This window comes from Macrobrachium rosenbergii, chromosome 41 (assembly GCF_040412425.1).
Source record: "Macrobrachium rosenbergii isolate ZJJX-2024 chromosome 41, ASM4041242v1, whole genome shotgun sequence".
NCBI classification, from domain to species: Eukaryota; Metazoa; Arthropoda; class Malacostraca; order Decapoda; family Palaemonidae; genus Macrobrachium; species Macrobrachium rosenbergii.
The window spans coordinates 55,181,311-55,196,312 of record NC_089781.1 but is presented as its reverse complement, the minus strand read 5'-3'; the positions used below and the strand labels follow the sequence as shown (position 1 = coordinate 55,196,312).

The 15,002-nt window shown below is 38.8% G+C and overlaps 1 protein-coding gene across 4 annotated transcripts in view; it reads left to right on the top strand.

Moving 5' to 3' along the window:
* Positions 1 to 15,002, top strand: part of RasGAP1 (Ras GTPase activating protein 1) — a 933,257-nt gene that overhangs the window by 820,216 nt on the left and 98,039 nt on the right. Inside the window, exon 19 of one of the 4 annotated variants that reach the window (XM_067084370.1) lies at positions 5,425 to 5,554. The exons of the other annotated variants lie outside the window; for them this stretch is intronic. Coding sequence (XP_066940471.1) covers positions 5,425 to 5,539 — 115 coding nt within the window. The 3' untranslated portion in view covers positions 5,540 to 5,554. Of the gene's footprint in view, positions 1 to 5,424; positions 5,555 to 15,002 lie in introns of those variants that run through there. 4 annotated transcript variants of the gene reach the window in all.

Sequence of the window (15,002 nt, the reverse complement as noted above, 5' to 3'; positions counted from 1 at the left end):
TGCTCAGAAATTTTTAAGATATGCTATTAAATAAATATAATTGCATGAATGTATGTACTGTATCTGTTTTTCGGAAGAGGCTATCACACTACTACAAATCATTGTAATCAGACATATAAAAACAGTTCCTTACCATGAATTTTTTAAAAAAGTGATTGGGCTGTACTTCATTGTTTCATTATGTGAGCGCTGCTGTGAAATTCTAAGATCTGTGGTCAAAAGAAGTGCAATTGGACTCATATGTGAACTTCAGAATAGGAAATCATTGGTAATCAAATGTAAAAAGTTGTTTTTCTGAATTTTTTTTAAGTGATTACACCATGCTTGTTTGTTTCATTATGCAAGCACAAGCTCTGAGATGCCAGGAGTTTCAAATATCACTGTTTACTTCATTACTTAACAATAGATTTCAGCAGTTCCGACCCTGACTAAAATTTTCTGAGTCACTGCAATCACATTGGTGCTTTGCTGTGCTCTGCCTCATTGTCTTCCTGGTAAGATCACAAAAAATGTACAGTACATTATCTAATACGGTTTGGCAATTGATTACAAACACAGTACAGTCTGAACTCTTGAAACCAGCACCCTTTGGACCAGACCACTCCCGGAACACAGAAAATCTCAGATGCCAGAAATCACCCCTAGAAATCCCCATTTGTAAAGATTTGCCAGCTCATTCCACATATGTATTGCTGTGTTATGATTATGAATAATCGCAGTCATTCGTTAGGTTTAGTTCTTTATGAAATTTCTGGCCTGCTCCATAAGCATCTCCCCGGAAATGCTTACATCTTCGCTACATCAGAGCTTAAGCTACTTTATGACTCACTGTCGAATTCTGATCTCCTGGCACCTTTCAATGCTTTCAGGCTTCTCAAACTTTTCAAACTTTTGCTTTTGAGAGAGAGAGAGAGAGAGAGAGAGAGAGAGAGAGAGAGAGAGAGAGAGAGAGAGAGAGAGAGCACATTATTGTTAGTCACAACTACAACTGTAAATTTAGTGGCATACTTTCAAAACACTTTCCTCTCCATTGTGTGATTTACTTTATTTTTATTTATGGAAGTTACCATTGAAACTTAGGAAATTTTTAAGAAGTCGACAATTGTAATGCTATCCTAAATAAATATGTGGTAGTTACGGTAACTGACATCAGCAAACAGCTGTTTGTTGATTCGATTGTTTAGGTCAGTACTTGCTGTTGTGTACGTATGCCAGTGTCTTGCAAGCAGTAGTACTGTAGGTGGTTGTTAATTATAAGAAATAGTAATGTATTCTTAGACAAGTCACAAGGTTGATAAGCCTGATTTAATGTATGAAGATTTGCATTTAACCTAATGAACTTTTGCCTCTAGCTAACTCAGATAAAATATGCAATATCGATGGTATTTACCGAAACTGAGGCAGGCATAGAAAGCCTAGCTTAGTGTAATCTGCTGAAAATACATCTCACACCATACTGTACATGATGTATTTAATAAAATCATGTTTTTGGACAAAGTTTTAATGATTGCATGAGACACAAGATCAGATGATACACAAGTATATATGCAAATTATGTTTCTTTTATATGCTGTGTATTTTTGAGTTTCACAGAATGTCTTTGTTGGAAATGAGCTGTGCTTGTGTATTTATGGAACAAGCTTCAGTTTTGGAATCCAAAAAATCCAAAAACTGAAGCGTGTGGCACTGCCCTTGTAGCCACTCAAGAACTAATGGCGGCTGATTAAAAAAAGTCCCGGATCATGGGAGTTGCCAGACCATGGAGTGCCGGATTTAAGAGGTTGGACTGTACTGTATTTAATGCATTGCTATTACCATATATTTCTGTGTATGAGATGTCCTTTAAATCATAAAATTCACCCCAAAAAATTTGGGGTCATCTTATACTACCATTCTAAAAATCAAACCTTGAATTCTAAGTGATGTTTATCAGTAGGCTAGCCTCGGCCTTGGTGTGATAACCACCAACATACATGAAAAGATTCACATTATGAAATAAAGTGATAATAAAGGTAATAAAACCAATTTTATCTTATACATTATTGGCATATCTTCATAATAAATAGCCTATTCAAGGAATAATTCCATATCAGTGAAATCAACTTTTATATATGCAAGGCCAGCCAGCTGACAAAATGTTATTACATGTATCAAGTTATGGTTGCGCTCACAGCAACCTTCATCTTTCGGTAACGTAGTTTAATTACGGTAGTAATGACATTTAGGATAACATAATATTAATTTTTCACAAAAAATTCAGGCTGTTTGTAACTTTAGAACAATTCAATCATATGAACGATAATTATGTACGATAATTATCATACCTTTATTGTATTGTTGTTGGGGGTTGCTCATGATTGCCGATGAAACGTAAACAAACAATGGTTTCCCTTTAGGTAACGTGTGTAGGAAAAACATGATATAGAATCGACTTTTGTCATTTCATTTACTGTGCATACTCATCAATGCTAGATCTCGTGCACCGTGTGACACCAGAATTTTCACCCTTAAAAAATGATTTTATCATGCATCTTGTGTATCATGCGAGTTCCTATTTTGAGATACCAGATTACTGTGGACTAACCTCTTTTACTCCATCTCTTTATCCCATCTTCTAGTCAAATAAGTTTAAAAAGTAAAAGGGATTGATAAAAGTATTGTTAGTTACTCTACACTCATTGAGGAAACGAGTACAGCCATAAACAACCGAATGAGAAACAACTGTTTTGCTATGAACACAGTCTAGGCCTTGGCTATGAACAGCCGAATTGGATAACAACAGCTGTTTTGCAATGCATTTCAACCATTGTACAATAGTAATTACTGTAGTTATGTTACAAATGATGTTAAATAGAATAGGACTGATATATATTTTACATTATACCCTTATTTGGTATGGAGAAAAGATCACAAGGAAATATACTGCTAAATTTAAACTGCAAGTTGTAGCTGAAGCTGAGAAAAAAAAACAGTGTTCAAGCGCTAATGACCATAAATTATCATGCATCGGCAACATGGATGAAACAAACTCCTAAACTTAGATATGCCATGAAACTCGACCAGTATTTTAATCAAAACTACTGGGCATGAAAGAACACATTTTACTGTTGTTTTAGTATCTATGGCAAATGGGACGAACCCTTTCCCCTCGGTTATCTTTAAACGGAAATTGAATTGATGCCGAAACAAAAATTCTCGGAAGGTATAGTTGTCCACATTCACGGAAACCTAAACAATGCAAATGGCGCATGATTGCTGTGTTTGTATTTTATAATACAATTAGTAATATGCGAATACCTACAATATTACTGGATACAATGAAGTAAAGCATAACTTGTTAAAAGATCCATGGAAAAGATGTACCGGGTGTTTGAAATTAGAGCCCCCTCCACAGAACAAATGGAAAGTTATGAAGTTTTCTGCTATAGCCTATCTCCAAGTACAGTATTTTAAGTTTCTATTAAGCTATTTTTCATTTTACATTTCTTGTATTTTCAGACTGAGTGACGGAGTTAGGTACAGCCATGGCTTACGACTCGGAGGAAATCAGATGGATTGACCGAATCCGGGCTATAACCTTCAGAGAGGCCAGGGATGCTGGCGCATCCTTCATTTCACATTCCTGGATAGCTAAGTACATTAAAAGAGATGAATCCTATGTTAAAAGAAACTGGAACAAAAATCCATATGACTGTCATCGCAAAAAGAGTGAGAATCTTGGAAGGCCTAAAGTCCTTTCTCAGGAGTGAAAAGACATCATAGCTGAGGCAGTGGGTAGACCAAGAAAGTCTTTACGTAAATTGGCGCTTGAACTAGAAACAAAAAGGGGAAAGTAGAGCAGTTATAGTGCTGTATATTGTGAGTTGAAAAAATCTGGTGTCAAGCCATTTCATGCTTGCATTCATGTTATCAGCAAGCCCAACATCACTCAGCAACAGAGAGAAGGCCGTGCATGGTTTTGTGGTTCATTTCTTAAAGATTGGGATGAAGCTGACTTTCTCCATGTTGCTGCATCAGATGAATTCTTCATTTACACAGTCAGGAAACCAAACCATAAAAATGACATCATTTGGGCTGCAAAGTTGGATGATATCAGTGATGACGTGCGCTATCGCCAAGTTGTGAAATTTCCTGAATGTTTGGGAATTTTCTCTGTTTCACAGCCAAACAGTTAATGTGGATCATCAAAGAAAAAGGACAGTCATGGAATGGCGAATACTTCAGAGAAACTGTGCTTACTGGTGGAGTATTTCCTTTCCTCAAAGATCCTGAAAATGTGTTATCTGTTGAAGAAGTCACATTTTTACATGATAAGGCACCATGTTTCAAGACTCTTGAGACACAGGAGCAGCTTCGAAACAGTGGTATCGATTTCTTCTTGTCAAGTGAATTTCCAGGTAGCTCCCCTGACCTTAATGTGTGTGAAAACATTGGTAGTATCTTAAAGGATTGTGTTGAAGCGCGTACAGTGAACTATGATGGTATACCAAGCCTCGACAACCTGCGAAGAGAGGTGACCGAAGTGCTCAGGGAAACGGAGTTTGAGTCCCAGCTTTTTTTGCGAGTTGCTGAAATCATACCCCTCAAGAATGCAGGCTGTGGTACAGGCAGATGGAGGCCACACAAAATATTAAATACTCAGAGAGAAACTTAAACATAAAATTAGCTTCAAAAGTATGTCTTCAAAAGTTGCATGACACACGAGTATATATGGTATTTTGAATTTCTAAGGATACAGTAAGTAAAGCAGCATTTATAGTAACATCATCTTGACATAACCAATATTTCATAAGACACTTGTTGTTGCAAGTGCTAGCCTATACACAGATGGTTTTGTAGTTTAGCAGTCTTCTAATACTACAGATATGAGATAAATTCATGAAAATTTGTCATAATTTTCTACCTTGTCATATCTAAGGTCATCTTACACACGAAAATATATGGTATATTTTTTTTTCCTTCAAAATGAGATTTTCTGTTGTATGTAATTATTTTTTAGTATGCATACGTTTGCATGTCCATGTGTACATTAACATCACATTATGAAACAGTGTGCATGTACTCTGGCACCCCTCTCTCTCTCTCTGGTAAAGCATTTCTATTGACATTTATTAGTGTAATAATACAGTACTGAACTTAATACAGTAATTTTTCAGTCTTTGTTTGGGTGTGTGCTTGTGTATGTGTGTTTGTATGTATGTACAATTGTTCATCACATTAAATTAGATTATGTACTAAAGGTGCCCCTCAGCAAAGCCCTTGAAATTTTGGATAAACTGAGGGCACAGTTTCTTCCAGTTGCCTTTATGCTCATGGCCAGTATTTCCTTCTCGGTATAACATTTATATTTAGGACTGCCTTTTAGATGTATCCCTTCCAAGAATCACACTGTTTATGCCTCATTCATATTTGTTGCATCTACAGCCTGCCCAAGGGGTCACCAGAGGTAATAGCTCTTGAAGGTGGTAATGATCTCCTGGTCCATGGGTTGCAAGATAGGGGTGGTGTTGTGAGGCAAGTAAACAACTGTTATGTTTAAATGAAAATAAGGAAGGTTTTTGGGTGGCCAGGAGTGTTGTCCAAATTAAGAACGAGGAATGACCTTTTCCTTACAATATTTCTCTGCTGCTGGTACAATATGGTTGAAGAACCAATTCTCAAAAATAATGACAGTCACTCAAGCCATGGGAGTCAGCATCCATAAAAGTTGAAGAGAGGCCCTGGGAATATTCTTTAGTGCTCAAGAGTTCTATGCATCATAAACCTGCAGCAGGTTTAGTGTAGTCACCTGCACAGTCTTTTCCATTGATCTTATGTGACCTTGAAGCTTGACATAAGCTTCTCATTGGACATAAATAAGCATTCTGGCAAGTAAGCCTTTGTCTTCTGTCTCAGTTATTGTTTCCCTTTCTGATTATTATTTTTATTATTATTCTGATAATGAAACATATTCATATGGAACAAATCCACAGGGGCCATTGACTTGAAATTCAAGCTTCCAGAGAATATGGTGTTCATTAGGAAGAAGTAAGATGAGGTAAAGGGAAACATAAAAAGAAATCTTGCCTATTAAAAAAGAAAAAATAAATTAATTTAATAAATAGGTAAAAATGTATTAAAATGCAAGGAGAATAGTGTTAGGGTAGTAATGCATTGCATCTTCGCTTGAACTATTGAAGTTCCAATTGCACAACATCCTCAGGGAGGCTGTTCCACAATCCAACAGTGTGAGGGTTAAAGGACTTCTGGAACTGAGAAGTTCAACAGTGTGGCACATTTACTTCATATTGGTGCTGCTATTCAGCGAATCTGGTTGCTCTTGGGAGGTAAAGAGGATCAGGGATCAATTGTGAATGTGAAAGATCTCTGTTGAAATACAGCTTATGAAAAAGTGACAAACGTGACAATCCGTCAATGGTCCGTCACAATCCGTCAATGGTCCAAGTCATAACTGCTACTATTAGGAAACAGAAACCTACCACCATGAACCACTCTATCTAAAAGAGATAAATCTCTGGCAGAAGCATACATCCACATCGGAGAAGAGTTTTCTAGTAAAGGATGCACAAATAACCTAAAACAGGTTGCATTGATTTTATCACTGTTTTAAATATAAGAGGCCTTACTAAAAATAGTAATTTGCTGAAACTTTTATTAGATGTTTCTCAAAAGTTAGATGCAAGTCAAATGTTACACCTAGAATAGTTAAAGCTTCAGACTTATTCAGCAAAGCTCCATCCACCTGAAGGGGAGGATGGGGTGGGAAGTCTGTATGAGATCTGCTGATGAATAGTTTTTTCATTTTACTGGAGTTCAGCCTCATACCCCACTGACTACACCATTCCTTAATCCGGTCCATGTCCAGGATGAGGCATAGGGCAACTTCATTTCTCATAAGTGGAGACTTTACTACACCCATAAGTGTTGCATCGTCGGCATACTGAACAATCTTGTTTTCCAGGCCAACAACCATATCACTTATATACACTAAAAATAACAGTGGACCAAGAACACTACCCTCTGAAACTCCAGATAAAATAGGTCTTGGTTCACTAAAGATCCCATCCACAGCAACTTGCTGCTGCCTACCTGTAAGGAAATCTTGAAGTAATCCTAAAACATATCCACCTACTCCAAGATTTGGCAGCACTAAAATCTATTTGAATTCTTCTACACTCAAAACCCTTTTCAAGGTTCTCTTGCAAATGGTATGTCAAGTCTAAAAGAGCATCGCAGGTACCTAGCTGCTTCCTATATGCATATTGACTGTCAGCTAACAATCCTTTAAATTCCACTCTCTTATATAGTGACTTAAAAATAAGTTTTTCAGCAACTTTAGAGAGCACGGGGAAAATAGAGATTGGCAGTTACTGCAGTCGGCAGATATACCACTCTTTGGAACAGGCACTGTATTACTAAGCGTGCGCTCATCCGCAGAGATATTACGTAGACATAAAAATCTGTAGAATCTACTAATCTTAGAAGATAACACACTAGAAACTTTTTTAATATACAAAGGGAAGAAATCATCAGGATCTTCTCCACCCTCAGCTATCAAAATTATCCATCCCAGGAGCAAAATGCAAATTTTTTAAAGAACAGGTTCAGGATGACAAGTACCAGGGAGAAGGATATCCTCAGGTGATTGCTTAGCTTCAAAAGCTCGATGAAGCAGTTCAGCCTTTTCCCTAGGGCCAGTGACCAATCTACCATCATCTGTTAGCAGTTGTGGAATGGAAGATGAGCCTGACCCAAAGGTAGATGATGCCAATTTGGTCTACTACAGTTGAGGCTGAGTAATTCCCCCAAGTATTCTCTTCAAGGAATTATTGTAATTTCTCTCAGCTCTAAGGTAAGTTCTATTTGCAGCATGGCGAGACTCAGCAAAAATGGTGTAATTTACATTTGAACGATTTTGCCTCCATGCATTGAATTTAGTCTGTTTGTCATGGTAGGCTCATCTACATGTGTCATCAAACCATGGCTGGTCATTTGTCCTAGATTTGATGACCTTAATAGGGACATATCTTACTACAATAGCCATCAGCATCTCTTTTAACTTCTTCTTGGGATCAGGATCTAATATAGGATCTGAAATATTAGGTGCCTGACAAGCTTCAATAATGCGATCCCAATAGGCCATTAGGAATATACTGATTGACAGATATGTCCATCTCATTGGTGCACTTATCAGAAGTACCTATATATTCACAGACCTTTGACTTGACAGTAGCTGGGACATCTGTGAATATGAGGTCTAATCTAATACCTGAAATGTGTGTGGGTTCCTCAGTTAGCCTACCTGGACAAAGTCAGAGGATACACAGAACGCAAGAGCTGACCGGCCATGTTGATCTGTGGGATTTGAATTTAGCCACTCACTGTGCTTTGCATTAGTCTCCACAAGTAACAATTGAAACTTTTGAATCCTGTGACTGAGCCATACTAAACCTTTCCAAAAGAATTTTCGATATTTGGATTGCGGTAAACAGCAAATACGTAAACATTTTGGAACTTACTGAAAATTTTAAAACAAAGAACTTCAGGCAACTACACTTCAAACTTTTCTGACAATAAATACGTCATCTAGACTAGTGTATACAGCCATACCTTGTGCATGTGGGATGTTACAACGATAAAGTCAGGGCCATCAAACTCTGGGATTAAAAACTCAACTTTTGACTTGTTACTAGTTACAAGAGTCTCAAAAAAAATCATCCAATCGTAGTTACTGGCACAACTCTGGAAATCAAGAAAATTTTACCTTAAGCCCTGAATATTTGAGTAAAGTACTGTGCAATTTTTCTTACTGTAATGAGTAACAGGCCCATGGTTCAGCTCAATGTCTCCCAAAAGAGTTAAAATTAACAACATAAAATCAGTATCAAAACTAATAAATAGACTCATAACAACAGTAACATTGTGAAAATCAACAGAACAATAAACAACAATACCATCAACAACAATAGTATTTACATGATTTTGAAAAATTCTGTTGAAAGTATAAGTAAATGTGTCTATATGTCATTGAAAAAAGTGCAGGAAGCAACTGGTTGACAAGGTGGGACTGGCACACCTTTGTAAGGCAAATGAAATCCACCAGGTTTGCCACAATAACTTGGGGAGGGCATTCAGGATGGATTTAGAAATAAAATGCTCAGAAGGAAAAGATTAGGTAAAGATGAAGGCACTTGCCTGATAATCCACCAAGCAACTTACGCTTTCTCACCAGGAAAGTGAACGAAAAAGAGGATAAATGCCTGATTGTACCCTCAGGCTAGGGAACTGAAACTCAGGACCATGGAAGGCCATGGTACAATAATTATGGCACAGTCCAAGGTTGGAGAACAAGGTTTGATTTCAGAGTAACCTTCTCTTAGAAGGGTTGCACACCAAGGCTAAAGAGTCCCTTCTACCTACTAGTTTGATTTCAGTATCTCCTTCTAAAAGAGTTGCCTGCCAAGGCTAGAGTCTCTTCTACCCTAACTCGTGTAGGCAGGGACATCACAGCCTGAAGTGAATGTTGCTAAGAAAAGCCACATTAACCTACTACTGTACAAAAAATTCTACCACTGGTATGGAATCTTCTGTTGTTTCTAAGCTAGAGCAGTTCTAGCTGCTTTACTTCCCAGAATCTTCTGTTGTTTGTAAGCTAAAGGAATTCAAGGTGCTTCATTTTCCAAGGATTTGCCTTCTGGAAGTGGTATTAGGTCCACAGAAACTTTCATGTAAGGGGGAATGGGTCAGGTGTTACTTGCTCCTCCCTGCCACCCTCCTCTTAACCTCCCTTATTTTCTATGGTGCCTGGTAGGACTTCATCTCTTGCTCTACCGCCTTGTGCCAATAGTCTAGTCAGAATATGACCTGAACCCCCATCACCCCAAAAAAATTGCAAGAAATTGATTTACTGCATTAATTTGTTGTTTCATGTGTAAATAACCATATAACAAAAGTTTACCAAAATTGGGTTACCAAAAATGGGTCAAAATGGTTGACGGCCGCCTCTGCCACTAGAAACACCTAATATTCCGGTTAGGAAGGCAATTAGCTCTTCAGTACTTTGATAAGTGGTAATTTCAGTGAACAAATGACTTTACAAATGTATAAATGACATTTACCCCATTATTCAAGGCTTATAAGAAGTTTAAAGGTGCAGTCATAATGTTGTGATGTCATCCTGCAATGAGGTCAAATTTGTTGGTACACGCACTCATTTAGTTTATTGCTTTCATTCATTCCTTCCAATCATTGACATGTATTCTGGGGACAAGTTGTGCATCTTCTCTACCCTGTAGTAACTTTGCAAAATTGCACATGATCACAAGTCCCAGCAGTTGTGACACTTGATCAGCCACTGTATTGGAAAGCGTCCCAAATCAAACATGAGCTGCCTGCAGACAGTCTGGTTTGAGATGTGGTATTGCTGCTGGGATGCTTCCACACACTAATGAATCTTCTGGGTGCGATAGAACGTTGATGGACAGCAGTGGAATAAACGAAATCCTGGGAACCATCTATGGCGAGAATGCAGTACAGCACATCTTGTCAGGAAAAGCAGTTCAGCGTGCTCTCCGTGGTCATCTGCTCCTTGACCAGTGTCTCACACAACAGGTTGTAGACCGGATCATTTGTGACGACCCTGATTTCGCAAAACTTGTGAATGAAACTGAAGAGCTTTATATGAAAACACTGACAAAAGACACAACACTGGATTCGCTCAGCTCATCTGTTTGTCTAACTACTATTGACCAAGTCTTGTCTACTAAGAGAAAAGAATTATCAACCCATTCTAAAACAAGCAAACTGGCTCAGTTACCAACAAATGTTAGACATTGCCAGGGAGCTTATCAAGGCTGATCGCACAGGATCCTGGGTTATGCACCTCCACGCCATCACTGACTGTTTGCCCATATTCGCCGCAGTTGGACATGCAAACTATTTAAAATCAGCCTGCCTTTACCTCCAGTCCATGCACAAACTAGAACAGAACCACCCATCAGTCTTCCATAGGTTCATGAATGGCTTGCATGTCATCAGGCGTACTGATCAGTAATGGGCTGGCCTTGGATGTGACCTGGTAATCAAGCAAGCTCTTATGAAATCCCTCAAAACTACAGGTGGACTCACACGAGGAGGTGGAATGTCTGACCATCAAAGAGCCCTGTGGACTATGTCTGTCCCAGTGTCTTCAACGTACAGTGAGGCAATGCAGAATTTTACAGGTCTGAGCTTTGTCACAAGTGAGCAACGTAAGGAGGCTGCAAGGTCAGTGGTGAAAAGAGATCATGAAGACCTGGAGAAAATTGCATGCAAATTACAAGCATTTTCTCCTTTTGCTGATGAAGCATTGCTGCACAATATTATAACAGGTGTAAACGCAAATGAGGATGTGAACGTCCATGACCTGTTTACTATCGCAAGGAAACACTAGCAAAGATGGAAGGACAGTCAGTGTTTTCCTTTCCATACAGAAGGAATATGAAGGCAAAGACCTTGGTATCAGCGTCAAAAATCAGAATTCCCGAAGACAGAGCAATAGACTCAGCTTTGTTGTTCCAAAGGTTTCTTGTTGTGTCTCAAACTGCAGAGCTTTCACTTGATGAGATTATGAACTATGAACTCTCGCCTTATCCTCAAGCACTCTTTGAAGCAAAACATGTCTTACAGAAGGCAGACAAAGCACAATTGATGCAGGCTCTTAAAGCCCATGTCACAGCCATTTCGGATGAAGCAATCCTGGAGACTGCTCCTGAAGCAGAACACAATGTCTTAGATGGAGGTTCCCTTCTTCGTTGGTTGAAGTGGTCTGATGGAAGGACCTACACCTCCATTGCCAACGACTGTGCAGCATTCACAATGAAACACTATGGCAAGGCTACAGTAGTCTTTGATGGTTACAGTGGTGGTCCAAGTACAAAGGACAGTACACATCAGTGACGAAGACAAAATTGTGACAGTCATAAGGTGAATATAACTGAAACAATAAAATTCACTGGAAAGATGGAGGATTTTCTTTCTAATAACTAGAACAAACAGACACTGATCCATATGATTGCTGATCGCATAAAAATCAGAGGATGTCGTGTGAGACATGCTATGGGAGATGCTGACTTGGACATTGTGAGGACAGCAGTATCAATGTCCTCTGAAAAAACTACCATGCTCATAGGCGAGGACACAGATTTGTTAGTGCTACTGCTTCATTACGCATCTCCCAGTGATGGTAAAAAGCTCTACTTCAGGGCAGATAAAGGGAGTCCTACTGTAGTGTATGACATAAAGGTCATAAAGCAAGTTCTTGGTAACGAGATCTGTCAAAGTTTGCTGTTTCTGCTTGTGTTCACAGGATGCGACACCACCTCCAGGATATTTGGAATTGGAAAGCAGTCTGCTCTGCAAAAGCTGATTAAAGGTGATCCAATCCTGCAAAGATGTGCAAAGATCTTTAGCACACCTGGACAAGACATGGATGTTATTGTAGACTCTGGTTGTGCACTCATGGTGTCTGTTCAATGGCAAACCTGGGGACAACCTATCTGCTGTCAGATATAACCGTCTTTGCAAAAAAGTGAGTGTGGCAAAAAGCTTTGTGACACCTGAACAACTGCCTCCAACATCTTCGGCTACAAAGTATCATTCTCTGAGAAGTTACCTCCAGGTCATGCAGTGGATGGGCAGGGGTGATGATATGGACGTCATTAAATGGGGGTGGAGCCTACAAACCAACAAACTAGCACCAGTGATGACTGACACTGCACCTGCACCAGAAACACTCCTGAAAATGATATGTTGCAGCTGTTCTGGTGTTGGTAACACACACCGTTGTACTTGTCGAAAGCATGGGCTAGACTGTTCTCATGCATTTGATCAGTGCCAAAATGGCCATTGTTACAACATGCATCATGATCCAGTATCAGATGATGAAAGGGAAATGTGAAATATGGAGATATGAAGCATAAGTCACCATATTTGTATGATGCCATTTTGACCCATTTCCAGTACCCCAATTTTGGTAAACTTTTGTTGCATTAATGTCTACACATAAAGGAATAAATCAACAACATAAAACAATTTCTTGCAATTGTTTTAGGGTTGTTGCCTACTTTAACTAGACTACAACTTATGTGAGCTGTATTGGGTTATGTTTTCCCTAGTTCCTCTTCAGTAGAGCCAGAGATTCATTTTGATGGGCCACCTGCTGCTGCCCCTGTGCTTTTTCTGGTTGAAGAGGAGTTTGAAATGGAGGAGTCTCCTGTATTTTGGTGCTTGCTGGAGCATTGTGTCTCTCATTATCCCCATTTAGTATAGGAGAGGATTCTTTAAAGATTAGGTCTGTGTTATCTTCAAGCATTACAGCTCCAACAAATATCTAAAGAAACCCAAGCTTTTGTGTTTCAATGAAATTTCTTGCATTCTGATGCCTAATGCTTCTTTTATAAATGCCAACACTTCTATGTCTTATTTTATGAAGTCTGGTAGGGCTGCCTCTTATGATAGGGGTGCACTACCAGCTCTTGAACTTTCTTTGGTAAGGGATTCGGATTTCTTTGTCCATCTCAGTGCTTTGAGGAGACATGCTCTGGAGACTGGCAAGGTACTTTGGACAGATGTTGAGGCAGAGATGTTGTCCAGGTACCTATTTATAGTTATTGCAGTCTTATCTTTTGCTGAACTTTTGTGGCAACTTATGGAGTTCATGGCACTATCTGGTATTAAAGGATGGGAGAATTCATTGGGTTTTTGAATTGCATGGAAAGGCTATTTCATATGCTGCAGGAGAATGTTTGCATACTTACACCAACTTGGTTTAGAAGAATGGAAAGCAAATATTCTCCTATCTTTTGTCAAAGGTATCTCTTGCTCAGAAGATGACAGTTGTTTTGGTTTCCCCTTTGGATTATCTTCTCAACCTGATGCTGTACAAGAAAACAGACATTTTCTAAAAGTCAGTAGTGAAAAGGCCTGCACCTTCCCTCCTTGTCTCAGGATTCTTCTACAACCACAAGTCCTTTTGTGGAGGCACATCAGGATTTGGTAAGAGTAAAGCTACTCCCTTTACTAAAAAGAAGGAAATTTTCAGCCCTCAGGTTCTGGATAGGAGATGGATTGCAGGTCTTCAGGCATGTTCTGAAAGACTTATGAGCAGAACCTTGGGTGGTAGAGGCACTGAAAGAGGGATGTGTAATTCCATCTCTGGTTTCTCCTCAGCTGGTGTTGTCTCCTATAGCCTTTCCTTCATATCGTGATCAGCAGTAAAAGTATCTGGTGCTTCAGAAGAGTTAGTATCTTTGCTGGAGAAGAATGCAATAGAATGTGTGTTGATAGGCTCCATGGGACTTAACAGTCGACTTTTTCTGGTGCCAAAGGTGTGTGAAGGCTGGCGTCCGGTTCTGAATGTATCAAGACTCAACGACTTCATTCATCTTTCCCCAACCTCCATGGAATCATCCAGCACAGTCCTAGCAGCTATTGAGAAAACAACTGAATGATGTCAGTGGACATGTAAAATGGATATTTCTCCGTACAGTCAACCCTCACTATTTGCAGTTCAGGATTCATGGCTTCACCTATTCATGGATTTTTCTGTGGAACACATCTCCAAATTATTCACTGAAAATGTGCCTATTTGCAGATTTTTTTGTCAAGCAATATTCACTAATTACTGTATTTTCATGTTATTTTCGTGAGTAGATACATTTTTCATGATTAAAAAATGATTTACTAATTTTCAAATATTAGTATTAATAGAGAAACCCACAAGATTCTTGTGTATAACTTGATAGAAAGGAAAGAAATAGGATATGAATTCAGCACATATAGAAAGCCCACACACACAAACTCGTATATTAATTTCTTCTCTTTTCATAGTCATGATATAAAAATGGGTGTTCTAACAGGTTTATTTCTTAGGGCAATGAGAACGTGTGACCCTTGTAAGATAGATAAAGAAATAAATTACAGTGATAAAAGCTTTGATACATTAGCATACCCGGAATGGTTCA